Source organism: Artibeus jamaicensis, unplaced genomic scaffold, assembly GCF_021234435.1.
Source record: "Artibeus jamaicensis isolate MK-2021 breed Jamaican fruit bat unplaced genomic scaffold, CSHL_Jam_final contig_851, whole genome shotgun sequence".
NCBI lineage: Eukaryota > Metazoa > Chordata > Mammalia > Chiroptera > Phyllostomidae > Artibeus > Artibeus jamaicensis.
Window position 1 is genome coordinate 13,211,793 of NW_026521986.1, and position 27,118 is coordinate 13,238,910.

The window sequence follows — 27,118 nt, forward strand, 5'->3', positions numbered from 1 at the left end:
TTTAAAAAAAAAAAGTCACTTTGGAGCAAAAAGGTTAGATAATTTTATTAATATTTTTGATAAATCAATCAAAATTATACCTTTTTTGTCAGATTGGCAACAAATATATTTTTGGCGTGCTGTGAAATTTTAAAATTAGTTTATGTGTGCCATGAGATTAAAAAGGTTGAAAATCGCTGCATTAAGTGATTAAAAATTTTTACATTCTATCCAGTAGGTGGTAGTAATAAGCTTAAAATATGTAAAGTGCACAAACATTTTCAAGGTTTTCACTATCCTTAATTAATCCCATGGAGTAGGCTAGCATTATCCACATGAGTAGCAGGGAAATAGGAAAATAAGTGACCTGTGTCATCTGGCTAAAGACCAGAGATTATTCACTGGCTCGGAACCAGTTCACTGGGTGAAAACCGCATCCGAAAGACAAGGTTCAGCTGGGACGTACAACAAAAGAAAGACGCTGTTCGGTTTACCACATTGGTATCTTCTTTGACTTACAGTTTAGCTACATCAGAGAAACAAAGAGAATAAAGATAGCTGAATTAATGGTAGCAGGAGAATTTGTCAGAGCATTTCTTTTTTACACTTTATGTCATGAAAACCTTTAAAATTTCTTAGACCCTAGTCAGTTATTCTACATTAAGTGTTCTTTCACTAAAAAGTATCATTCATGAGAAATGCAGACAAGAGGAAAGAGCAACATAAAACATTTGTCAAGGACTATCAGGTCAGACTTGCTTAAGGCAAACACCCCTTGATTTCTGGGTCTAAGATAACTTTTGAAATGGGTTTCTTTAAAGAAAAAAAAGAAGGCATCTGAGTTAATCACTGAAGCATTAATTAATGATTGCTGAAGCAAAGCCTGAAATTTAACACTTGGCACACACGACGAAAAATTGGTTTATCCAGTGCACACTCAGGTATCCTTGAGAAATGGTTTTAAGAAGCAGGAACAGAGACAATGATAGAATTCAGTGGTCATGAATCACTAGGACAAAGTAGCATTCAGCAAAAGAGAGAAGCAGCTGTTGCAACTGTGGGATAAATAGAGACAGACTATAACTTGGTTAGTGTGCGGTGAGAGGCTCAGAAAAGCCTGGCACCAGGGTCTCCCCCACTGGTGTAAGCCTGTGCTGGAGGGCCAACCACCAAAGGGTGAGTTATTTCTATCCTATTTCCCCACCCAAGAGGCCCTCTTCCACTTACGGAGAATCTTTACAAACACTAATTTTCCCATCAAGTCATCAGAAAAAGGGAGAATTTTTGGAAAACAGGTCTAAGCTCTCATTCCAGATAAGCATTTCACAGTTAACAACAGTTACCTCAGAAAGGGAAGCATGAAGAGTAAGTGAAAACACAGTTTCAGAGTTACACTGGGAGTCTCCCTGTAGCAACTTTGCAGGGGTTAATGTCCCGAGAAAGAGTTTAGTTACAAGGTATTCCATTCTCAGGCATCTGATCTGAGCAAAGTTGGCAAATGAAGGCAGTCAAGAACAGATTACTTAGGGTGGACTGAGTCTGGAACAAACGCGTGTCTAACGGCCCATCGTCGGCATGACTACAGCAGGTGAAGAGAGAGTAGCATCTTCTTCTTTCCACTGAGAAGTGATTGTCTTTAGCTGAGTGTAAAAGTAGATGCCCTAAAGAGAACGGGAAAAAACCAGAATATATTTTTGGGAGGTTTCATGATTCCTCTTTTAATCGACTTTTGAAGGTGGTACTGTGAAGTGCTACTCACGCTCCCATTTAAGAAACAGGTGCAATTAATTCATGTAAATTTATCTAAAAGATTCAGCCTAATACCTGACACAGAGTAAAGAGTCAGATCTTAGTTACCATTATATTGAAACTGGCCAAGAACATTATTATATAAGTGGAAAAAATGAAACAATGTAATCTGTTAAGCTTGTAAATCATTCTGTTCCTACAGCTGAATATCATGTGCTCTCAATTTTTGAGACATGGCTTAAATCCTGCCTCTACTCCTCTGGGCTGCTGTTTAACTCTGGGCCTTACCTGGGACCATAATGCCTACCTCACAGCAGTGTGTCAGGAGAAAAGGAAACGATTCCCGTGAAGGTGAAATATGGATTAGGCCATTTCTGACCAATGTCAGTGGTAAACAGCCACACTCAAGTAGTCAAATCCACAATATCATACAAACCTAAAGTAAAATGTCTGATACACACATTCACTTCTAAATCACCTATAATAGGTAAGCCAAAAAAAGTTCGGCATATTTAAGTCTTCACATATAGTTTATTTTTGTAAGAATAGGCTTGAGCAAAGGGGACTTGACTGTACAGATCCAACAACAGATTACTAGAAAGCTAGAAAGATATTGTTAGGAAAAAACACACTATTTGATTACAGAGTGATTAAAATACTCTTCTAGAATTACTTGACAAAATTTGGGCCATGTCTTTTTTTTTTTTTTAAGATTTCACTTATTTATTTTCAGAGAGGGGAAGGGAGGGAAAAAGAGAGGAGAGAAACATTAATATGTGGTCGCCTCTTGTACTCCCCCCATTGGAAACCTGGCCTGCAATCCAGACAGGGGCCCTGACTGGGAATCGAACCGGCAACCCTTTGGTTCACAGGCCAGCACTCAATCCACTGAGCCACACCAGCCAGGGCTAAGCCATGTTAATATATTGAAGATAACTTTAGAGATTGTTACACACTTTCATTATAAGATACAACTAAAGTTTACATTTTACCACATAAGAATGATACTTTCATGTCTTCCTTCCAGGACGCAAATTAGCAATTTAATTACCTGAGGATTTAAGACTTCAAACTCTATATGAGGTCAGCCTGTTCCCCCAAGAAGCCTCACTTACAGAGTAACTTATGAAGAAATTTTGTTAATAGTATCAAACTAATTAGTTTTACAAAAGCTGTGATTTTTGTCACAAACTGTATCATGAGCCTCCAAATAACCAAAGTTCTTTCTTTCTTTACCAATTGGCCACACTTTCCTATTGTGCTATGCAATCCCAATGTTCATTTTTTATTAACCTATAAAAGGGAGACATGTATAGAAGAAATGTAATTTATTACTGAAGGTTTCAAAGTGGCTGTACTTCTGTAGAACTAGAAATAACTTCCACTAGCCCATTCGTTTGGGCACCTGCTCTGCAGGTGCTGCAGATGGAGAAAGAAAGCGGACGAGGGCTTCTTAGGAAACGTGGCTGAAACATCCCCGCAGGCAGGAATCGCCCTGCCTTCCTCTCTAGCTTCATCTCTGACCACTCTCGTACTCATTCACTCCCCGGGCTCCAGCCCATTTCTGCTGTTCGAAGAGGCCACGTCTGTTCCTGCCTGAGGACAACTGCACCTGCTGAAGGACGTGGCAATACCTCATCACCTCGGGAAACACACACACTGCTGTTCTTCCCATTTTACAGAAGAAGAAACCCGAGGAACAGAGTTAATAACCGGCCGAGCTGGGTGTGAACCCAGGCAATTTGGTTTCAGATCTGCTGTATTTTCCTTGGTCAGCGCTGTACTTATAGTGCCTAGAATAGTGTTCCGTACAAAGAAGATGCTACATAAGTTTTTTGTAAATGAGTAACCATTACGGGAGAGACACGTGCAGGGGGAGTACGTGAGGGCGCACACAATGAAGCGCTGAGGAAGGGGCTGCTGGCGGGAAGAAGTGGTGTTCTGGAGAAGTCCACTCTTTACATGGAGACTTGACAGGCGATGAAGAAGAGTCAGTCAGATGAAAACGGGGAGGCAGAAAGAGGGTCCCAGGCAGAGAGGAAAGGGCATATATAAAAGCTTGGACCTCCTCATGCCCATTCCCTAAAATTTTTTTTCCTTTGAGTTATTTGGCAAGAAGCAGCTTTGGCAAAATTTCATTAACTTTTAAATCTTTTCTAGGGAACCTACTGACAAGCACTACTGAACAATGCGTGACCCCCACAGAGGCTACTGGCAAGCTTTTCCTTGCAGAATCCTTGTTCCTGAATATGTTAAAGAGAGTTTCTTAGAGGGAAAGATATTTTTAAAAACACAGTTACCTGTTTGCCATAGAAATTGGTGTCTCCCCTGAAGGAAGATCGAGAGCCAGTGAAGGAGAACATCGGTAAAGGCACTGGAATGGGGACATTCACACCCACCTACAGCAGAACGAGTCCACGTCAGACACCCAGAAACAGACTCAAGCAAAGGAACTCTCCATTTAGAAGCATAAATGTTTGGCATTAGAGAGACTACTTTTAAATATCCACTTTCCACCCAACCCCCACCTCGTGAACTTTTATTCCTGAGGAAGAAATGGAGCATCGTGGGAGACCAGAGGGGCAGCAGCTGATCACCGTCCACCATCTCCCCAGCACAAAAAATGGCCACGAGAGCCCCCAGAAAGTTCTGTCCACAAACCTGTCCAACATCTACCAAGTGGGAATATTTCCGAGCAGTGGCCCCGTTGGTGGTGAAGATGGCAGTTCCATTTCCATAGGGGTTATCATTTACGATCTTAATGGCTTCGTCCAAAGTGTCTGTCTCCAGAACCACAAGAACTGGGCCAAAAATCTCCTCCTTGTAACAGGTCATGTTCGGCTGCCGTGAGTGACACATCCAGAAAAGGAGTCAGTATTTTATGCCTGTTTGATTCTTTAGGACCCACTGTTTACATGGACAGCTTTCATGTTAGTAATCTCTTTTCACTTTAAACCACCTATTTTTTGAAGTGATATCTTGCTGTGCTCCACCTTCCAAGCTACCAATCATATAAATAACTTGAAATTCCAATTAAGTACAATTACACTCCTCTCTTTCAAGCACTTGTATTTGTAGGTCCGACCCATCACTAGCTTTCATACTTGTATAACCTATTTATACAATTATTATGTTACCGAAAACTTACATGAAAATTCATTTTTAATGAATCAAGTATATATTTAAAACACCACAGGGGAGTTTTTTCTGTTTAAAGAAACCCTGTGCTAAGTTTTCTGTAACATAAACAATCCATTCTCATTCACTCTTTTGCCTCCCACAAGTCTGTACGTTTAAATTTTGATATCAGGTCACATTAAACATTCTAAACATCCTTTACCACTGCAGACAGTGAGCTGTGTTTATTGCTTATAAGTGAATTTTTCCTCTATGGTTCTTTGGCAAGAGATTTCATAATTTCTATTACACTTATATTCAACTCAATTATTCAGGATTATAGTAGGATTAGTGAGGATACATATATTTCAAATAAAAGCCTCTGAACCTCAACCTCATCATTAATTTTAGCTGAGAGACTTGTAGAGTTTTGATAAATAAAAAAATTTGATAAATAAAAATTCTTTTTTCTTTTGTCATTTTCTGGTAAAGATGCAGCTAACTTTAGGGTGCAGAGTAAGCACTCAATAAATACGGGGTGGCTGATATGTTGATGGAGATTCTGCAATAGCTATAAGCTAGGAAGTAAGCAGAAATGGGAAGACAAAATTAACATAAAACAAGTAAGTAGCAAGTGTAATGCAAGATAGGGGTTGAAAAAACATGGCCATTGGGCCAAATGTGGCATGGTACCTGTTCCTGTAGCGCTAATGAGCTAAGAATAATTTCTAAGTTTTTTCAATGGCTTGAAAACAAATCAATCACAACATATAAAATTATTTGAAATTAAAATTTCATTGACCATAAATAAAGTTTTATTAGAACGCAGCTACACAATGTTAATGCTTGCTTTCACACTAAAATGTCAGGAGTTGAATGAATACTTGCAACAGACTATGTACCCCTGCAAAGCCAAAAATATTTACCATCTAGTCCATTATGGAAAGGTTGCTGACTGCTGATAGAGTGAAGAGAGATTAGGAGCGAGAAAGGCTTATTCAGAGTCTAGATAAAATAACTGAGTAATCCTGGCAAGACCTGAAGTCTCCAGTCACTAAATGTTCCTCATTTACAAATCGGAGGGATGAAATTCCGTTAGCTCCCATGTTTGGGAAATAAATAATCCAGAGTTGTTTACCTTGACATTTGAGATGATGGTTGGTCCAACAAAGTTGCCATTTTCATAGCCTTTGACTTTAATTTTTCGACCATCAAGAAGGATGGAGGCTCCCTCCTTTGTTCCACTATCAATCAGATTACAGACTCGCTCTTTGGCCTGGGGGGTGATCAGAGGGCCAAGATCAGCTCCAGGCTGGTCTCCTGTAAAACAACACGGAAGTGTCCGAGAGGTCTTCAACAACATAAATTATGACTGCCAACTAAAGATGAAACCAAACACCAAGTACAGTATAAAGAGAAGCAATGGTAAGAACTGACATGATCGTGCCCATTGGCAAAGGCCAAAGTTAAAACCAAGAGCTTAGTGCCACAGATGCAGTGTAGAGAGGCAGGCAGATACCTGATTACCTGCATTGACTCTCAGGTGTTTGGCACGCTCCACCAGCTCCGGCAGCCACTTCTTAGCTTCTCCCACAAGGATCGCTGTTGAAAGAGCCATGCAGCGCTGACCAGCAGCTCCAAAAGCTGCCCCGACCAGCTGGTTCAGGGTGTTTTCCTTATTGGCATCTGGCATGACTACCCCATGGTTCTTGGCTCCCTAGGAAATAGAAAAGCACATGAATTATTCCTTGGCAAAACACAATTAGGCTAAGAAATTTGGCAAAGAATCTGAGATTCTAAATAAAAATTTAAGGTAAGGAAAGGAGAATTTATCCTTTATTGCCTTTTTTTAAAAGCTTTTTTAAAAAAAGATTTAATTTATTTATCTTTAGAGGGGAAGGGAAGGAGAGAAATATCAGTGTATGGTTGCCTCTTGTGCATCCCCTGCTGGTAACTGGCCTGCAACCCAGGCATGTGCCCTGACTGGGAATTGAACTTCAATCTTTTGGTTCACAGGCTCGAGCTCAATCCACTGAGCTAAACCAGCCAGGGCCTTTATTGCTTTTTGAGGATAGTTTATTATTTTGATACTGCTTGAGTACTGGTAACATTGTACAAGCCTCCAGGTTAACTGATACGTGCTTATCTAGATCAATATAAACCAAAACACAAGAGCCCCAATCATCACATTAAGTCAAAATGATAGGCTAAACGTTGCACCCAGGAGCCAGTGGGGAATTCCTTCTCTTTCCTAAGTTAGATAGGAAAGAATCTGTTGTCTGCTGGGTTTCCAGTTATAAGAGTAGTGTAAACAAACAGCTGCCAGCAATAATGCCAGTAGCCAGCTGAAAAGCAAACTAGGAGGTAGACCTCTCCTGATAAACAGTTTCTGGAAAGAGGTTCCCCAGACTGCATACATCTGGTCATTTCCACACATTTTCAGATGCAACTACAATTGAGTGCATGGATAAACACCACATCAGCTCCTTAATTTTATCCAATTACACACAGTATACTGTTAGACACAGAAGTCGCTCAATAAATTAATAGTGAACTGGGAGGGACTTAAGTCAAAATGGCCAAAACACATTCAGTCATGAAAAGAAATAAGCAGGCATATCATGAAGCGCCCAAGCCTGTGCATAGGTGGCTATCCCTATGCAGCATTAGACAAAGGGTGAGAGAGTAGTAACTGGACTGTATATGGTATCAAAGGATTGTCAAGTATCTGACAAGAAGCTAGTAAAAGAACAGCAATACTATGCAACCAAGTAAACCACACATCTCATAGATGGATAGTGGGCTCCTTCCAGTGCTTCAAATAGTCTGACCTTTTAGGGAAGAAGGTATTTTGACATTACTAAGTCAGGATACACCTTAAAAGAAGAAAAGGTATAAAGGGCTAGAAGGAAGAAACAGGGCTAGAACTAGAATTCGGCTGTTACCACTAAAACCCAAAGAATTTGAATAACAGTCTCAGGGGAAAATGTGCCGTTTTGGCACCAAAATTTGTTGTATAAGATAAAAGGTAATTAATGTAACTTAGACTACAACTCATCACAAGGTTCATTTGTTAAAGGAAAGCTCTTCAGGATAAAAGTGGAATAAGGAAACACAGGCATTAGAATGGGATGAGTGGCCCCTTGGCTGAAGCAATTTTAATACATCTAACAGAGTTTGAGGGGAAAAAAGGAATAAGAAGTCACCATATTGGCTTGAACTCTCTTGCCATGTTTTGACCCTCTCTCGAAGATGTACTCTCCTGCCTGGTTGGATCCCACAAAGCTGATTGCTCTGATATCCGGATGATCACAAATAAAGTTTACAGCTTAAAGAAGAAAATAAATGATTACCATAGAGGAGCAAATGGCTATGTGTTTCTCGACATCACAAATTTCCCCTTTCCCCACTGCTATGAAGGAAAAGTTTTTCATACTTTTGTGTTTCTATATTGGATTCCCATTTTGAAGTTCTCTCTTTCTCTGTCCTTTTAATTCTTTAATGTACAAATTCTATTTAGCCTCTTCCCTTTATTTATCTCATTTGCTATTCCAGAACTTCCACAATCTAACTCTGAAGGATAAAATTCCTATTTTCCTATAAAATAACAGCCCTTCAGTACTTTTGTCCTTTAAGCATGTGATATTCACTCAACTGTCACTAGACACCAGAACTCTGAGATACTATGGCACCCTCACGAGAGACAACATAGCACAGACCAGTCGTGTGTGCTTAATGACGGGGCTACATTCCGAGAAATTCAACATTAAGTGATCTTGTTATTGTGTGAACATCATAGAGTGCACTTACACCAACCTAGGTGGTACAGCCTACTACACACCTAGACTACACGGTATAGCCTGTTGTCCATAGGCTACAGGCCAGTACAGTGTGCTTCTGGACAAAACAGTATGAGATTAAATTAAACACAAGAGAAAATGATACGATCAGGAGACACAGTAAACTTGAGTCTGCCGCCGGCATGACACACTATTTTATAGTAAACTTCTTTTCTAAGGAGAAAGTGCACACTCTAAAATACCAAGAAATGTAGCACAGTAAATACATAAACCAGTTATATAGTTATTTACTATCACTATCAGCACACGTACTGTACACAATTGTATACGCTGACTTTTCTACCAGTGGCAGTGCAGTAGGTTTGTTTACGGCAGCACCAACGCAAACGTGTGAGTGATGTATTGTGCTGTAATGTTACAACGGCTATAATGTCACAAGGCGACAGGAATTTTTCAACTCCATTATCGTCTTTGGGACCACTGTCATCTTTGCGGTCTGCTGTTGATCAAAATGTTATGCAGCATGTGACTATTTAAAAGTAAAAACCAGGAGCAGCCTTCCTGGGTATGTACCTCGCAGTTTCAATAGTTTCTAGCAGTGGCAAATTACTAAATTTCATTATGCCTCAACTTTCTTATCTGTAAAATGGAAAAATAATAGCACCTATCCCAAAGGGTTCTTATAAAGATTAAATTAGATAATACATGGAAGGTACTAAGAACAGTGCCTGAAACACAGACACAATTTTTATTTTTTAAAGATTTTAGTTATTTTGTTTTTAGAGAGAGGGGCAGGGAAGGAGAAAGAGAAGGCAAGAAACATCTACGTGTCATTGCCTCTTGCACGCCCCCTACTGGGGACTTGGCCTACAACCCAGGCATGTGCCCTGACTGGGAATTGAACCGGTGACCTTTTGCTTCATAGGCCCATGCTCAGTCCGACTGAGCTACACCACCAAGGGCAGAAGCACCTTTTAATAGTAGCTATTACATGAATTAGAAGGCCTTCAGTATCTCTGAGGTCCACAGATTCTGAGTTAAATACCCTCACAAATTCTCTTAATATTGAAGTGAAAACTTTCTCTTTAATCTTATCCATGCCTTGCCCTAATCCATATTTCTTTGTTCCAGTATATTTTTTAGGACAAGAAACACTACTACTCACCAGTTAGTTACCTTAGCACGCAGATGGCAAAACAGCCAACAAACACTACCTTCAAACATGGAGGTTACTACTAGTAAACCCCTTCCTCCCTAGCTTCCTCATTCTAGAACACCCCATTACCACTCAACACTGTGATTTTTTTGGTAGTCAGACCAAGTGCCACGTTCTGAAGGGCAGTTACCTTCATGTTGTCCGTGGATGATGTTCAGTGTTCCATCGGGGGCGCCGGAGTCCTGGAGCAGCTTAGCAAGCAGCATAGCTGCTCCAGGCACTCGCTCTGACGGTTTCATGAGGAAGGTATTGCCACATACCATGGCCATGGGAAACATCCAAAGGGGGATCATGGCCGGAAAATTGAACGGAGCAATGCCTGCACACACGCCCAGAGGCAGACGGTAGGAATAAAGGTCCATGTCTTTGGTGATGGATGGCATGGTCTCTCCCAGCAAGAGGGATGTCACGCTACAGGCGTGCTCAACCACCTCTGCAACAGAGGAGAAGCAGTCAGGCCGCCAGCTGCCCAAACTGTGCACTACTTAGCTTTAGCACGCTCCAGTAAGTCCCGAGGCCAGGGCGTGGCTCAGGCCCGTGACAGAAGGAAGAAATACTAACTTGACCTTCCATGTAAAGAGATAGTTCAAAATAAGACTCTGTAAATGGGAAAAAGACAGTGAAATGTACATACTTACTGGAAGATCAGTTAACTAAAACAAAGAATGAAGTACACCTGTTTCATAGATCCCTGAGAAGTATTGCAATTTTCCATAAGTATTAAAAAAGATATCAAAGGATAACAAAATCTACATAAAGGATAAAAGCAATCCCTCATTATGGGATCTTTCCCTCCCAGTTTCCTTTGCCTCTTTCCCAAAGGTCCCCGAAACTCCTCATGAGAGACTCCCAACTTACGAAGGCCTCGAAATACATCTCCTTCAGCATCTGCTAGGGTCTTCCCTTGTTCCAGTGTGATTAACCTGGCAATTTCTTTCTAGAGAGCAAACATACAGATAGAAAATACACAGATAGAAACCAATGCAAGGATGTGCCTCCTTTCAGTTCTCAGGCAGCCGGGGAAGGACAAAACTGGGCAAGAGGTCGTGTGAGGAAGAGAAACGGCCAGGACCTGTCTCTGGATGCTGCAGAGAGAGTAGGCGGTTAAAAGGGCCCCTGTGGCATGACAAGTCTCCTCTAGATAAGTTCGGAAAATGGTATCATTCAGATTTCTTACCAAATTTTCTTTAATAAGTTGTTGATAGCGAAGCAGGACCTGCTGACGGCTTAATACTGAAGTGTCTGCCCAAGTGGGAAAAGCACGTTTGCAGGAAGCAACAGCTGCATCCATTTCAGCCTTGGTGGCCTGAGGGACCCGACCAATGACCTCATTGGTGGCCTGATGGGAAAAAGCAGTACATCATGCTTTGCTGCTGCCCCACCTTCTCCATTTTTCTTCTAGACACAAAGGCAACACTACATGCTTCGCAAGAGACACCCAGGTGTCCACTTTCCGGCTGTGTTCCCAGAATTCTAGGCTAGTCAGTTTGGGCAGCTTTGCTTACTGGGTTGTGGATGTCAATCCATTTGTCACTTTTGGATTCCACAAATTTCCCATCAATGAAGAGCTTTACAGTTGGCTGGGGGGAAAAACACACACAGACAAAACATTGTATTAGTTAACTGCTTTACTTCTGTCTCTTACTTTCACAAAGAGGAAGGAATTCGGGTCGGTAATGAACGTACAGCTCTCTACAGATGTTACCACTTGGAAAGTGATACACAATGTACTTGCTTACAGTGTTTGTTAAGATGGGGCAGAGCCTCTCAATACTGTGATGTCTCTGAAAATGGGACATTCTCAGCTAGTCACACATGGAACTTCATGAGTAAACACATGTCACTGTAAAGCTGAAACTGAAAAAGCAGCAGACTCAGTGTTAACAGAGAGGGGCTATTATGACTTCTTGGCCCAGATGATTTTCTGTCACATTATCATGATAATGTCTTACTTTTATGATCAAAATGTTTAAAAAATGTTTTAATCTGTGACTTTTTTTCTGAGAAGAAGTGTACTTTCACTACATTTCCACCAAAAAGGTAAAGGACTAAGGAGGGGGACCTCCCCTAAAAAGGAGCAATCATCTTCTGGAGGGCAGACTTCCCCACAGGCTTCCCCCTCCAGGTGTGTGTTCTAGGAACCCGGCTGTATCAGTGCACGAGCTGGCGTCGTTGCGAAGGTGTTGGGCTCCAGGGAATTTTTTTGAAGACTCTTTCAACACCTTTGCCCATTTCATGATGGGTGATTTACAAGTGTATCTGCCCACACACTCTGTTCACCTGGTATCACCCCCAGTGACTTTTTTTGTTTCCCCAGATGAAAAAACTCCTCCAAGGGAAACGTTTTGCAGATGTGGAGGAGGTGAAACAAAAAATGGCAGCAGTAAAAGGCATCAAAATCAACAAGTTCAAAAACTGTTTTGAGCAGTGAAAAAAAGTCTCGATAGGTATATTACATCAAATGGAGAGTACTTTGAAGGTGACTGAAGTTTAAACATGTAAGAATAAATATACAATTTTCAAAAATAAATCCAGTTTTCTGGGGAATACCCCCTTGTACTGTGTTACAGCGTGTGCCTGCTTCTCCACAGAAAGGACTTATTTATTAGATCTTAGACGCTGCACATGGCTGACAGATAAGGTCCATAAAAACAACTCTAAAGGCTGCCAAGAAGCACAAATCTTCTGGCAGGGTCAACTAAACTTCTAGAAGCTATGAAAATGTTTGTATCTTAGTAATCCTATTCCAGGAGAGAAGTAATCTAAAAGAAGGAGGAAAAACTATAAATAATTGCTTGTAAAACAATATGGAAAAACTGAGGCAAATCTCAATGTTATATGGAAAAAATGAGTTAAATCGGGTTTTATATATATATACACACACACACACACACACACACACACACACACATACTTAATGGAATATAATGTAGCCATTAAAATCATAACCACATATAAAGACCATCTTATTATACTGAAAATGCTTACAACATATTATACATAATATTAAATATGAAAACCAAGATAGAAAGGAAGTTTCCAACACACGCCGCTCACAATTCCATAGCGAAGGTAAAGGGGATGCCCACAAATTACACTGGATTCCTTCTCAGAAGTCTGCTTTTCACACCAAATAAACTCACCACTGAAGATGAGAAGCAGGCTGCTGGATACCAAGCGGAGTTCACCTTGGAAGAAACCTGTGAAGTAACAGAATGACTATTTTCATAACTGAGAGCAGAAAATTGTTAAAAACCCAGTAAATGGCTACTGTATGCTTAATATTATAGTCATTATTGTGGATATGTGAATAAAGAGTTGATGTTTGCTCTCAAGGGTCATATAATCTTTTTTTTAAAGATCCTCACCCAAGGATATGTTTATTCATTTGAGAGAGAGACATTGACGTGAGAGAGAAACACTGATTGTTTGCCTCCCGAATGTGCCCCAACTGGGGATGGAACCCCCAACCTAGGCACGTGCCCTGACTGGGAATCGAACCCACAACGTGCTGGTGTATGGGATGATGCTCCACCCAACTGAGCAACCCAGCCAGGGCAAGGAGCATATAATCTTTAAAGAGGAAAGACAGGAGACTGAGATACAGCAAACTGAGGAAAAAATAAACCATAATGACTGTGTCCTCAATTTCCAAACAGCTCTGATTTAAAACATTTTTTTTTCATTAACCCCTATTTTCCTCATTTTTGGCCTATACATCTAACAATATAAAAGCACTTAGCTTTTATAAATGTAGTACTATAAATCTAACAATATAAAAGCACTTAGCATGGTGTCTAACAAAATAGGGGTTGAATATAAGACAGTATGCAACCAAGTATCAAATATAACGTGCCCACATAAATATGTGAACACAAATGTTCACAGCAGCTTTTTTTATAACAGCCCAAAACTCAGAAACAACCCATGTGCCCACCACGGGATGAGTCCATGGGAAACTAATGTGGTTTTACCCACACACTGGACTTCTACTCAGCAATGTAAAATGAGCTATTTATAAATGCAGCGTGAATAATTATAGTAATTTGCATAAAAAAGTCAGACATAAAGAGTACATACTGTATAATTTATTTATATAAAACAAGAAAGTGCGAACTGGCCTGTAGTGCCAGAAAGCGTATCAGTGGATGCCTAAAGATGATGAGGGAGGTGAAGAGGAGAAGGTAAAAGAAAAACTTTTGGGGGTGTGGATGTATTCATTATTCTGATTATGATGATGTTTTCACAGGTATACAAATATTAATACATCAAATGGTATACTTTTCATATATATAGTTTATGCCAATTTTATTTCAATACAGCTAATTTTTTAATGCCACACACACTGATATGGTATAATCAGAATACTGGGAGGATCAGTTACAATAATTTTCTAAATAAATAGTTTGTATATATGTTATGAAAGTTGATTTAAGGAATATTAAAGTCTAACCAAAGTGAGCAATCTGAAACACCTGGGACTATAAAAGGAGTATAAAAGAAACCCGTGATCAAACAATCTGTGGTCTGGTCTGAAGAGAGACCATGCTCACCCCAGGGTTAGAGCCTCGTGGAGTGTAAGAACTCATGCACCTGCAGCGCTGTCCGGGGAGGGTGCTGGTCCTACGTAGGTCAGCAGAAAGACCTTCCAAATGCCCAGTCTGCTTTCTCCTCCACGCCTCACAAAAGCTGTTTTAAACCACCAGCACTCTCGTGGAGTCAACCGTATCTTATTTATAGCCATGTTCCCAATACCAACCTTGTACATAGTAGGTGTTCAACAAATATCTACTATACAAAAAAGAAAGGTCCCCTGGGCCTGACTGCCCCCCGCCCCAGACTAGGTTAGGTGTCCCATAGCAGCCAATATTTCCCCTATCAGGTTCATTTGTCTCTGTTGTAACTGCCTGGGCACTTGTCTGTAAGTTCCGTTAGAATAGGCACTGTATCTGTCTTGTTCACCAACTTCACAGAGTTATTGTGACCAAGACTGCACAGATATAAAAACAGTTGCTGTTCCTTAAATGTCATTATTATCCCATTATTACGAATAACTTATTTGTTCTCCTTGCTATTTCAAAACTTATCAATTATCTTAAAACTTCCAACTCTGCTACTCTCCCTCTTCTTCTCAAGAGCTGACCTTATTTTCCTATTGCAGAGGAAACAGAAACCGTCAGATGAGAACTTCAACTTCTACGGGCAAATCTACAACACTGACCTGCAACTGCACTCATCCTTTCCTTCTTCCCTTTTCTAATGGAGAAGGTAGCAAGCGAGCTGTAAGAGGACACAGGGACGGGGAGACAGAAGTACACAGTCAGTTCTGTGGGCGACTGAAGTGGTGTCTGTCCTCTGATCTAAGGCTAATTTCTGCACCTATGTTCTGAAGCCAACCTCTCCTGCCTCTTGCACTTCCATCAAATACCCTTTCTCTCCTGTACCTTAAACCTCCCTCTATCTAATAGCAAAGGTTGTCTATACGACTTAACATTTATTTCCTCATCTCCCACTAACTTCAATATGTTCCAACCTTCATGCTTAAAATAAACACCAGTGACTTCCTGCATCTCACAGACTCTGTAGTAATTGACCTCTCAGCAGAGGTGACCAGGTAAGGTTGAGAGGCTATCCCACGGTGTGACTGTTGTGGGACCCTGGTAGCTAGATGGCTGAATGGATCCTGGCCAAAACAGACATTGCTTCCCCATAATCCCCTCAGGGACTATCTGACTGACCTCTCCCCTACGTTCCAGGCATGCCAGCTGCCGAAAGAGGCCAGGATCTACACCCCAAGCAAACCTGCAAAGCATTTTCCCCTTATCTGGGGGAGTTCATGCGCCTGTTCCCCATACCCAGCCCTGCCCTCTAGAACCCCTCTGTGCCTGCTACACAGCACAAAGGGTACCCATACCATCTTCCCGTCACTCACGATGAGCCTCATAAATACAGGGGCTGGCACAAATAATGCCCCTGTTTCATTACAAAATCATAAGCATGTAATTCTGTAACATAAAATCACACTCAAGCACACCATGACATTTTAGGTGAAATTTTCAAATTAAAACTAGAAATTATTACACCCGTATTATTACCCTACCAACCACCCTCAAGCAGGTGTTACTTCTGTCAGACCCTGTACACAAGTTCCCTTAATAAACTTTGTGTAATGAAGGAATTGTCAGCCTCTTCTCTGGTCTCTCATCCCTAGGAAATTCTACATAACAGAGTGAACCCGGGGGTTCACTCTACTTCCTGAACCCCCTTTTCACTTGTCTTCTGTGATACCCTTGTATCTCTTCCATCTCTTAGACTACTTTTCTGCCTTCTTTGCTAGTTCATTCTTCTTTACCTGCACACTTTGGGTTAGAAAAAAAAGGTCCTGAGGACTTCCGCCAAGATGAAGGCATAGGTGGATGTACCGTGCTTTCTCACACAACCAAGTTTATAGACAACTAAATATTAGCAACAGAAAACACAGCCAGAACACGGAAAATTGAACTTTTTGGAAGTCCGTTAACAACAAATTCTTCAGCCTGACCGGTAAGGGGCGAAACCAGCGGCTGGTGAGGGGTTGCACAGGAAAACTCGGTCAGACGGACTCAGGCGCAGAATACAGACGCGTGGAATCCAGGCGCAGGGTTGGACCTAGTGAGCGACGAAGCGAGCCACCAGGCGAGCGACCTCGGAGGAGACAGCGGGGAAGCGGTGCTGCATGTTGACTGTGGTCGCCCATTTGTGCGCGAGCGGACAGCCGAGGGAGTGGGCGGTTGGACCAGGGCCAGCGGCAAGCGGCAGTAGAGGGCGCCGCCATTTCCCGGCTCTGACCACGCCCCCACATACAGAGTCACAACCCAGCGACCTGGGAGTCCAAGGCACGGCTTGTCACACTTAAAGGGCCAGAACAGACCAAAAATGTCGCAAGATCTCAAAGCCCCACAGCCCATAGATCTAAGCGATGAAGAAATAGCAAAACTCTCAGATGCACAGTTTAAAACACTGGTCATCAGGATCCTCACAGAACTGGTTGATTATAGCCACAAATTAGACAAATATATGAAGGCGAAACTAACTGAAATGAATGGAAATGCACAGGACACCAATAGCAATGAAAAGGAAACTGGGACTCAAATCAATGGAGTGGACCAGAAGAAAGCAAATAATGGCCAAACAGAAAAGAGTCAGGAAGCAAGAATTCAAAGAAATGAGGAGAGTCTTAGGAACCTCCAGGACATCTTTAAACGCTCCAACATCCGAATTATAGGGGTACCAGAAGGGGGAAAGGCACAGCCACCAGTGGAAAACTTATTTGAACAAATAATAAAGGAGAATTTCCCCAATCTGGCAAAGGAAATACACTTCCAGGAAATCCAGGAAGCTCAGAGAATCCCAAAGAAGTTGGACCCAAGAAGGAACACACCAAGGCACATCATCATTACATTAGCCAAAATTAAAATGAAGGAGAGAATCCTAGAAGCAGCAAGAGCTAAGGGACAGTCACCTACAAAGGAGTCCCCATCAGACTGTCAGCAGATTTCTCAAAAGAGACCTTACAGGCAAGAAGGGGCTGGAAAGAGGTATTCCAAGTCATGAAAACCAAAGACCTACAACCAAGATTGCTCTATCCAGCAAAACTTTCATTTAGAAGGGAAGGACAGATAAGGTGCTTCTCAGATAAGATCAAATTCAAGGAGTTCATCATCACCAAGCCCTTATTATACGAAATGTTAAAGGGACTTATCTAAGAAAAAGAAGTTAAAGAAACATGAACAGTGAAAGGACAGCAAACTCACAGTTATTAACAACCACACCTAAAACGAAAGCAAACTAAAAGGACAGCTAGATCAGGAGTGGAAACATAGAAATGAAGATCTCAAGGTGGGTTAGCAACAGGGGAGTGGGAGGAGGAGATGGGGGGAGAAGGTACAGAAAATAAGTAGCATAGACGGTAGATAGAAAATAGATGGGGGGCAAGAATAGCATGGGAAATATAGAATCTAAAGGACTTGAGACACATGGTCATAAACTAAAGGGAGGGTAATGGTGGGGATGGGGGGGTAGGGTGGAGGGGAATGAAGGGGGGGAATAGAACAACTGTAACAGCATAATCAATAAAAAAATTTTAAAAAAAAAAGAAAAAGAAAAAAGAGGTCCTAGGACTTCTTTTCTTCTCATTCTGCATACTATACTCTCCTAGAGTGATTTTTTATCACTTCCTGTGGCTTAGTTAGATCCTGATCATGCCCAAATTTGTAGTCCTTAGCCAGAATCTTCCTCTTCAGGTAGTATCTGTGCAACTGTCTCTCCTATATTTCTCACTTGTTATTTAGGTACATGTTGGAAAAGCTAAACTCCTAATTTTTCATCAACCTGATCTGCTTCCTATAGCCCACCTTGCAGTGAATGAACTACTCACTATTCACCTAGTTGCCTAACCAGAAACCTCAATGTCATGCCAAGCCCTCACAGTGAATAAAACAAGTCCTGCCGATTTGTTCCTCCAGAAATCTCTGAATATACCCCTTTTTCTCTAGCTCTCCTGCTACACCCACACCACCATTACCTCTCACCTGGATTCCAACTTTAAATCTTCTGAACCTAGCTTCTACCCCATAGCCAGGGGGTCTTTCTAGAACACAAATCTGATCAGACAACCCCCTTGTTTAAAACCCTCCAATGGCTTTCCACTGCCCTGGGGAAAAAGACTGATCTTAATGTCGTGTAGAGGACTTCAAACAGTATCTTTACTTCTCAAGTTTCATAGATTACCACATCCCTCCTTGCTCTCTGTTCCAGCCTTTTGGAACACGTTTTGAGCTTTGTCTTTGCACATACTCTTATCTTCTTGTCTGAAACTTCTTCATCCCGTTTGTTTGGTTCACTCCTACTCCTTCGCTCCCTACTTAGACATCACTTTGGCATGTAGGTGCAGGTCAATTTTGTAGGTCGGTTAGTGGGGAGTTGAGGAATTTCTCACTTCGTGGTTTGTTTCCTCTGAAGGAGAAACAAGCTTAATTCCTGGGAGTGACAGAACTGGCAGACTTGGGAAGTTTTTAAGTGTCAATCTCAGGTCTTAGCGTAGGCTAAGTACCTGTTGTGGAGTTCACACAACACCTGGATTCTTCTGTTCCTCATATCGTATTATGAAATAACATCTGTTTAATTATTAAGTCCCTTTCCCCCTAGATCACTAGATGGTTGTGTCCTCAACCCCTAGCACTGTTCCTGGAATAGAGTAAGCCCTCAGTCATATTTTGCAAAATGAAAGAATGAGTACTCACCAAGAAATCATTTGATATTAATTTTGTTTCATGTATGCTTTCTAATAGGGCAGAAAATGCATGGATCAGCCAACTTGAACATTCTAGGCCACTTAGTTTTATTTTTTTCACTTGCACTCAGCCGCCCTGCTATCAAGAAGGCATAAAAGGCACTGTATCTGGTATAAAAAAACATTATCACATAGTTTTTGACAGGTTAGATTGCCTACCTTTTCTTCATTTCCCAAGAAATAATCATTGGCACTGTTGCTGCAGAAACTATCCTACATTCCACCACATCAAAATTCTTGCTCTCTCAGTGTTTACTTTGTATTCGCTATTTCCTTTACCAGGAGCTTCCTTCTCCACTTGGCAAAAGGTGTGCTAGTCTTGCAAGACTCGAGCCAAGAGCCAATTCCTTTTGGAAGACTTTCCTGAATTGCACAGGTTGAGTTTGGGGCTCTTCCCATATGTTGCCCCAACATGCCATGCACTCCTGTTACAGAACAGACACACAGGGGCCGGGACCCCGGAGCATGGTATACTAATACCATCTGGACCATCTACTGGGTTCAATTGTCTGCTGCCAATCAGAAAAACATCTCTCAATACCAGAGATTTGTGAAAAGGAAAGGTTTATTTAATGCTATACGGACTTAAAGTAGTGACCTAATGTCTTCATTAAAATATCAAAGTCCTTTAGGATATCCACGGAGGCATACACTGCTCCCTTCTCCCCCTGCCCTAACTCAGTAAAAGAACACATGTCCGTGTTTCCAGGCCACTGGTACCATCAGCTGTGTCGCCGCCCAGGCAGGATCTCTAATTAATCCAAAGTCATGTGGCACCTTCTCATGGGCTACTGGCAAGGATTCTTTGTACCCATCTTTCCAGGCAAAGTCTCTCCTGCTTCCCAGGTCATGTGGCAAAAGGGAGCACCCCAAAGCTGCGTGGGCCTCTTCTACCAAAGCTGCAGGGGTCTGCACTCTGGCCAAAACCACGTGGTTCTTTCTTCGACCAGAGCTGCAGGGGTCTGCACTCTGACTAAGCCTCGTGGTCCTCCCTTCTTCCACCAGAGCCAAGAGGGGGTCCTCACTCTGCTAAAAGGACGTGGCTCTTTCTCTGCACTGCCACAGCTGTGTGGTTCCCTCTCTTTTAATGGCTGCCCTGTCTGGGTTTAAATCCCCCACACCAGTCCTCCTTTGCAGCCCCATTTCCGACTCCTCCTACAATCGGCTATGTTTGCCAGCATTCCTGTATTATTCCAAGTTTACTGGGCTGCCATAGTGAGTCTGGGCAGGTGTGGCCGATGTCCTGGAGCCAATCTTCTCCAAGCTCCCAGGCAGGCCGCAGGCGCTGTAACTCAGGGGACCTGCCCCCAGTTACATCTTGGGTGGAAGTCACTTTCATCCCCCTGGCTCAGAGCATGGCCACAGCTATTTAGCATATCTATGTAACCGGTTAAAGGTTATAGATATGTTAAATGACCATGCCAGAGGTTAGCTGCAAAGCCTTTGCTGTACAAAAGAGCTCTCAATGGCCCTGCTCCACTTGTCCCTTCCCCAACTCACACCTGTGGGGGGAAGGGGTGAGGACATCTTAATATATTTTGGACACCTTGAGTTCTGGATCCCATTCCAAATCCCTTTTTTAGGAGGTCCCCCCCTTGGCTTCACCCTGTTACACTCCTATTGTTTAGCACTTATTGCTGAATTCTAATAATGGATATTTCAGTAAGTATTTTATTTACCTGCCCTTTCCCAAAGCCTGGGGAAAGTGCCTGACACAGAAAGTGATGCCAAGATTTAAGTCCCGGGTCTAGTTGGGAAACCTTGGATGACTTTAGTTATAAGTGTTAGGTAATTTACTTGTTATATTAATTAACTGTACTCTTCACAAATATTCTTAAAACTAGAAAATGTTGGCCCTGGCTGGTGTGGCTTGGTTGATAGAGTGCCAGCCTGTGAACCAAATGGTCATTGGTTTGATTCCCAGTCAGGGCAAATGCCTGGGTTGCAGGCTAGGTCCTCAGTAGGGGGCATGTGAGAGGCAATCACACATTGATGTTTCTCTCCCTCCCTTCCCCTCTGTCTATAAATAAATGAATAATTTTTTTTTTAAAGAAAGAAAATGTTGGAGGTGGGATAAAATCCAAGTATGATTGTGAAGCCTGTGCTTTTTATGCATCACTGAGTCAAGTCACTGAGACTCTCTTTAAGTCTGGTTTTGGGCATCATAACACAAGGAGCATCAGTTCTAAATTTTACTAGCCACCGGAACAGAGAAGCTATGCTGAACATGCACTTTAACTGAGGTCACAAACTTTCTCCTTTACACGTCCTTTTGATAGTTCATGAATCTAAAATTCATGACTGCTGGAATCTAGACTGCTCTTTATCATGTTTCATGTTACAGTAACTACTAGTTGGATAAGGATTACTGTTTCTGTTCTTTTCCAATTCAACTCAGAAGTTTCTTCAAATAAGTAAGAAAATAGAGTGTTTCCAAAATAAAGTACACAGGAAGGGAGATTTTTCTCCTTGATGCAAAAGGTAAAAATCTTCTTAAGAATCTCTTTTTCTTGAAAGAGATTATTTATTTTTAGAGAAAGGGGAAAGGAGGAAGAATGAGAGAGGAACATCAATCCCAAGTGGGGACTTGGCCTGCAACCCAGGCATGTGCCCTAACTAGGAATGAAACCAGCAAGTTTGGTTTGTAGGCTGGTGTTCCACCCACTGAGCCACACCAGCCAGGGGCAGATGCTCTCCTTAATCACTCAGTGTGACTGAGGGGCCAGGAAGGAGGCAAAGGAAAAATTCAATTTCATTAAAAGATTTCAAGGAGACTTAGAAACACAGGGTGGAAACTTTGCATTCCTACTATTAAAAAAGGATACTAGAAAAACAAAACTGGGATGACAGCAAGAAATAGACGAATGAAGCCAGATCATCCGACAAACCTTCCAACCCATACCCCACACTTTCCCATTAAATAGCATATTTAAACGTTAACCTTTGCTGACTCTGCTAAGAATCCTAAAAATGAGTAAGTTTATGCAGCAGAACTCATTAAACCTGGTAAATACCAATAGTATCTAAAAGTCCAGCAGTATAAAGGAAGAAGTTCCCAGGCTGGATGTAATGAGTAGGAAGGGCAATGTTGTTTCTTGCAGGTTGGAGAATGTTGTCTGCAGCAAATCTTGCCTCACATTCCAAGTCCTTGCTAAACTGTGAACAAGAAGGGAAAGACTATGAACAGAGTTGAAGGTCACAGGTCTCAGGCATGAGCTCCTGTAGCTCTACCAACCCTCCTTAAGTGGCTTCCTAGAGGACCTAACCACCCCAGTCCCCATGGGCAGTGTTGAGGGTGTGTTGGCCCACTGACTTAGGAGCAAGAACTTGGAACTCAAACTTCTTGTCTTCCTTGACTCCCATTTTCTATTACCTGTTTTAGAGATGATTAGTGCCTTGTATGTGCTTGAGACAAACTAGTATCGTAAGTGTGTTATTTACTACCACCATAAACACTGTAACTTTGCTGAGAGCAAGTTTAACTGAAAGTCCTGGCAAACGAAGGGACAGCCCGTGGCCTGTGGAACATAGCTTAGCAAACGGCTGCTTCGGAGAAAAACACTTTTAGAAGACGATTCAAAGTCCACCCACTGACCTCGCCCCTCTTCTGTCCCCTCCTCCTCTTAAGCTCGGGTTGTGGACAGTGAAATAAAGTCGGAGAAGGGAACAATCTGGACGCTCCTGACAGATGCAAAAGCTCTAAAAAAAGTGACCAGACGGGAGTTTCTAGAGAGAGAGGTGGCAGGTGGAGAAGTGCAAAGTAAAGAATGTGGCGGTACCGAGCACAGGTGAGGGCAAGAGAGTGTGACAGCAGTAACGGGGCAGGGCTAGAGGAGGAGAGTGGGCCAGAGCCAGATAAGGGGAGGCTCAAAACGAAAAGTGGAAAAGGGCAGGGGTGCTAATCTGGAGCTGGACCCAATGAGTGCGAATACAGAGTGAGGTGGAAAGGACAGGGCCGCACGTCTTGTGGAAACGGCAGGGTCGGCCACGAAGGGGTTGAGTCAGAGAGTGGACGGCAAGGATCCAATTCCTAGCTCCGCGACCCCACAGTGCCACCCTCACTCGCCTGCAGGATCCGAGCCCGCACTGCTGCCGCCGCCACCACCGCCGCCATGGTTCCAGGCTGCTGCTCCTCCGCCTCCCGGGGCCTCTACTCCCAGTGACTCCCTAGAAAAACTGCGGCTGCAATTTTTCCTCTTCGCCCCACCATCCTGTCGCACCTCTTCATTGGTGGAGAGGACCATTTCCCCCAGCCAATCACTCACCGTGACTCCTGACCCCACCCCCATTTCCAGTTTTGGGGGTAGGCGATTGGTCAGAAGTGAAACGCTCTCTCCCCTCTCCCACCTCAGCAAATTCTGTTGGCGGAGGTAGGGAAGACGCTCCTAACTTGGGTGCTCTGTATTCAGCGCGCAGGGAAGACACCCCCTAACAGGGAACCCCGATTGGCCACAGGAACGACTGCGGCCCCACCCCCAATGAGGAAAGTAAATAAAACTCTCCGAGAATTTTGCAGGCGCTCCGCCTCTTCCAGTGCGCGAGGGGCTGCGACTAGCACTGGGGGCGGGGCTAGGCAAAGACTGCCCTATGGGGGTGGGGGAGAAACGAGATGGGACTGGGCGTTGAGGATGGGGTTTTTTTTTTTTTTCTTTGGGGGCGTGGCTTGTGGGTTACAGCTTTCCCGCCGACGGTTGGCCACGTCACGTGACATGGGTTGGAAGATGGCGTCTCCCACAGAGGGTAAGAGCCGGCTTAGAGATCCTTCTTTCGCCTGCTCCCCTGTCGACTTTCGCTCTCCGTCTGCCCGTCAAACTTACACTTTTTTCTTGGGCTCCTCTCTTTTCCCTTCCATTTCTCTTCCTTAGGATGCGGGTGCGTTTTCACCTCGCCGATCCTTCACAGCTGCTCCAGAGGTGCCCAGTTTCCCCCCTGTGTACCAGGCGAGTGGAGGACAGCACCCGGGAGGGACCCATCCCGGGGCCTTTCGCTTCCTTAAGCCTCACTTCACTGAGGACCGAGGAGGGAAAGACACTTTCTTTCCCCCAGTGCTGGGGGTGTCTTACTGTAGCTTTCTTCTGGGGAGATCCATTGAATGGTCAGTTCTCTTGTCTTGGACCACCTGGAACGATTCTCCCCAACCCTCGCTGGGGTTGGTGGCCGACCTCGTCCCGGGACTGAACTTGGTTCTCTTTTGTCTCGCCAGATTGGTACGGTTGTCCTGGCAGCAAGAGAAGTGGGGGACCTTCCTGGCCCCTCGCCAGGAGAGTTCCAAGAAAAATGAGAATTGAGATTTCTTTAGTCTTGCACACTTCTCAGCCTCTCTTTTACAGTAGGCGTTTTCTCAGGCTGAGTGAGTGAACGATTTCTGCTTGTATATTGTGTAAGATGTAAGTCATCCCAGCAGCTGAGTGGTTTGGTATACCCGTATCCTTTTGCGCTCTATTCTGCTTAAGAGAGTTAGGGTCTTTCAGCCATTTCTTAACTCATTTTTTGCTTCTACTGCCCCCATCCCCACGTCCATTTTATTGTTACGTGGTTTACCCTCCTCAAACCAACACATTTTGTATTTAGAATGAATCTTTCAAAGTTGATTTCAGGAATGAGGAAATCGAGGCCAGGAAAACTGGGTTGACTACTATATGAAAGGCATAATGCTAAGTGCTTTGGGTGAAGAGAAGGTGAATCAGACATGTAAACTCTTGCAGTTTCAGGTCTTATTTTAGATGTCACCTCCCGGAATGTAGTGTGTGGATTTCCCCCTCTTCACCATTGTTCACTATCTCAGTACCCTCATTGTCAACATAGTATATGTATTCTGTTAACTTTGCCCCTTTCACAGTAGGTTATAAATTCGAGGTTTGTCTTGTTCATAGTTGAAAGAATGAGTTGATATATACATAAATAATATTACTTTACCTTCTTAACTTTCAGGTTAACCGAGTCTTAAGTTTTTTGGGTGGAGGTAGACTATAAGAAATTATTGGTGTTCAGAGTCAAAAGAGATTCTTTCTCCTACTTGGGTGCTCTCCAGTTAAAATGCCCTTCCCTCCCCAGAAAAAAGCAGGAGGGAGAGAGAGCATTTAAGTAGTTAGCCAAGGGAATGGGAAATTATTGTTTAATGGGCACAAAGTTTCAGTTTGGAAGGGTGAAAAGTTATGGAGATGGATTGTGGTGATGCGGTGTTGCACAACATTGGGAATGTACTTAATGTTGCTGAACTGTACACTTAAAATGATAAATTTTGTTATGTATATTTTACCAAAATTTAGGAAAGCTAGCCAAGTGATAGAAGTATAAGTAATTTTTGTTAAAATGTTTAAGTTTACTAGGTTATAGTTTATTTGTAAGTTTTGGAGATTTTAGAGCTCTGTTCTTTGTGTTTGATTTTTCTGTCTTCTCTCAATTTCTTTTCTTTGGGTAGGAAGAGTATTGAGAATGTTATGTATTTTTTCCTTTTATCTTCCAGTCATCTTCATTGTTTCTCTCTGCATTCTTGATTCTTAAAAGTTTTCACTTTCATCTTTCACAAAGTTTCACTTCTCTGCCTAATCTTTTTTTAATCTGACATAATCAAGTTGAGCACTTTCTTTGATCTTAAATTCAGCTTCTAAATAAGTACATCATCCTAAAATATTTCCCTGCCTAGCTCTTTCACTTTTATTTTTAGTGTTCCATGTGTCCTTACATTTAAAACTGAATTCAGATAATGTTGATTTGAAAAGATTCAGTCATTGCCCTGGCTGTTGTGGCTCAGTGGATTAGTGCTGGCTTGTGAAACAAAAGGTCACTGGTTCAATTCCCAGTCAGGGCACATGCCTGGGTTCCAGGCCAGGTCCCTGATTGTGTGTGTGTGAGAGGCAACCAAGTAATGTTTCTCTTGTACATCAATGTGTTACTCCCTCTCTTTCCCCTACCCTTCCCTTCTCTCGGAAAATAAATAAACAAAATCTTTAAAAAGAGAAAAAGATTAGGTCATTTACTCATTTGCCTTTTAATGCTGAATTTTCTGGGACTTTTTTGAAAAAAAGAAAATTGTAATCAAATAAAGCCATCTACTTGAATTGTGAGAGTAAGAGTCACAGCAGAGTCTGAGTTATGTCCCCAACTGTGGTTTTCATAAGCCACCCTTGTTGGTTATTGGCTTCTACCCCCAGTAAGTTTATTTTTATTATGGTCGAGCTTCCCACTGGTAACATTCCTTAGGAATTTGAAAATTAACATTTTGTGTTACACACAGCTTTCCTTTCTTATAATTTTTGGATGCTTTAGTTAAGGAAATTTATTAGAGTTGAGTTCTTGATCAATTAGAATGTCATTAGAAATTCTCTTAGAATATTTGGGGGAAAAGTTCAATTCTGAGAAAAGTTCATGTTGAAAAAATTGATATATGTGTACATTTTCTAGGGAGTGAGTCATAGCTTTTTCCCTTTTCTGGATTTCAAAAGATGTGGCTTACCCAGAAAATGTTAAGAACTACTGTTTGAATTATTAAATTAACTAACTTATACAACCAGTTAGTATACTGAGCATACAATATGTATTTCAACAAACGTTAAATGTAAGTGTGTGCCCAGGCAAGAGTGGCGAGGAAATGGTGTCAAAGAATTGGGCTGAATCATGTAGGTCATGGTAGACACAAATTCATTAATTTAGCTGGGGAGAAGTCTGTTAAGCTGGAGAGTGACATGAACTGATTCACATTTTGTTTGTTTTTTTTTATCAGTTCTGGCTACCTTGCAGAGAACAGATTTGTGGGTGTGGAGGGGAAGGGGTAAGAATGGGTAAAGGGAGACCTGTGAAGAAGTTGTTGTAGTCCAGGAGAGAAATGTTGGTTCCTTGGTTAATTAATTTGGTTTCAGGGAATATTTTCAAGATAGAAACTAGTGGATTTACTAATATTTTTTTGTGGAAGGGTGGAGGAAATGA

General features: G+C 42.3%; 3 protein-coding genes across 7 annotated transcripts in view; 2 read left to right on the top strand and 1 right to left on the bottom strand.

The window, feature by feature from the left end:
* BBOF1 (basal body orientation factor 1) overlaps window positions 1–4,029 on the top strand; it is a 47,068-nt gene extending 43,039 nt beyond the window's left edge. For both annotated transcript variants that reach the window (XM_037128032.2, XM_053673320.1), the window contains one exon: window positions 3,889–4,029. In XM_037128032.2, the coding sequence (XP_036983927.1) occupies window positions 3,889–3,900 (12 nt within the window). In that variant the 3' untranslated portion in view covers window positions 3,901–4,029. The remainder of the gene's footprint in view (window positions 1–3,888) is intronic.
* Window positions 1–23,400, bottom strand: ALDH6A1 (aldehyde dehydrogenase 6 family member A1). 3 transcript variants are annotated; one of them, XM_037127940.2, is made up of 13 exons: window positions 23,259–23,400; window positions 13,005–13,061; window positions 11,367–11,441; window positions 11,039–11,200; window positions 10,720–10,798; window positions 9,992–10,294; window positions 8,052–8,173; window positions 6,373–6,562; window positions 5,984–6,165; window positions 4,390–4,569; window positions 4,029–4,127; window positions 1,503–1,640; window positions 1–505 (listed from the first exon to the last, which is right to left on the bottom strand). In XM_037127940.2, exons 1-12 carry the CDS (start codon window positions 23,304–23,306, stop codon window positions 1,536–1,538), a joined length of 1,602 nt encoding a protein of 533 aa, XP_036983835.2. In that variant the 5' UTR covers window positions 23,307–23,400; the 3' UTR covers window positions 1–505; window positions 1,503–1,535. The 3 variants fall into 3 exon arrangements, with proteins under 3 accessions (XP_036983835.2, XP_053529294.1, XP_036983842.1); XM_053673319.1 differs by having other exon boundaries at window positions 1–1,640; XM_037127947.2 differs by lacking the exon at window positions 23,259–23,400 and adding an exon at window positions 15,083–15,141 and having other exon boundaries at window positions 1–1,640.
* Window positions 23,401–23,853: 453 nt separating this feature from the next.
* Window positions 23,854–27,118, top strand: part of LIN52 (lin-52 DREAM MuvB core complex component) — a 92,970-nt gene continuing 89,705 nt past the window's right edge. For both annotated transcript variants that reach the window (XM_037128054.2, XM_037128064.2), the window contains exon 1: window positions 23,854–23,932. In XM_037128054.2, the coding sequence (XP_036983949.1) occupies window positions 23,902–23,932 (31 nt within the window). In that variant the 5' untranslated portion in view covers window positions 23,854–23,901. The remainder of the gene's footprint in view (window positions 23,933–27,118) is intronic.

What these genes read in the sequence shown, in the direction of transcription:
- ALDH6A1 (XM_037127940.2), bottom strand. Translation starts at nt 23,306, where the DNA reads ATGGCGGCGGTGGTGGCGGCGGCAGCAGTGCGGGCTCGGATCCTGCAG. An exon ending in TGCGGGCTCGGATCCTGCAG is followed by an intron (nt 13,062 to 23,258) that starts GCGAGTGAGGGT and finishes GTTACTTCACAG; the next exon opens with GTTTCTTCCAAGGTGAACTC. An exon ending in ACTTGGTAGATGTTGGACAG is followed by an intron (nt 4,128 to 4,389) that starts GTTTGTGGACAG and finishes GTTCTGCTGTAG; the next exon opens with GTGGGTGTGAATGTCCCCAT.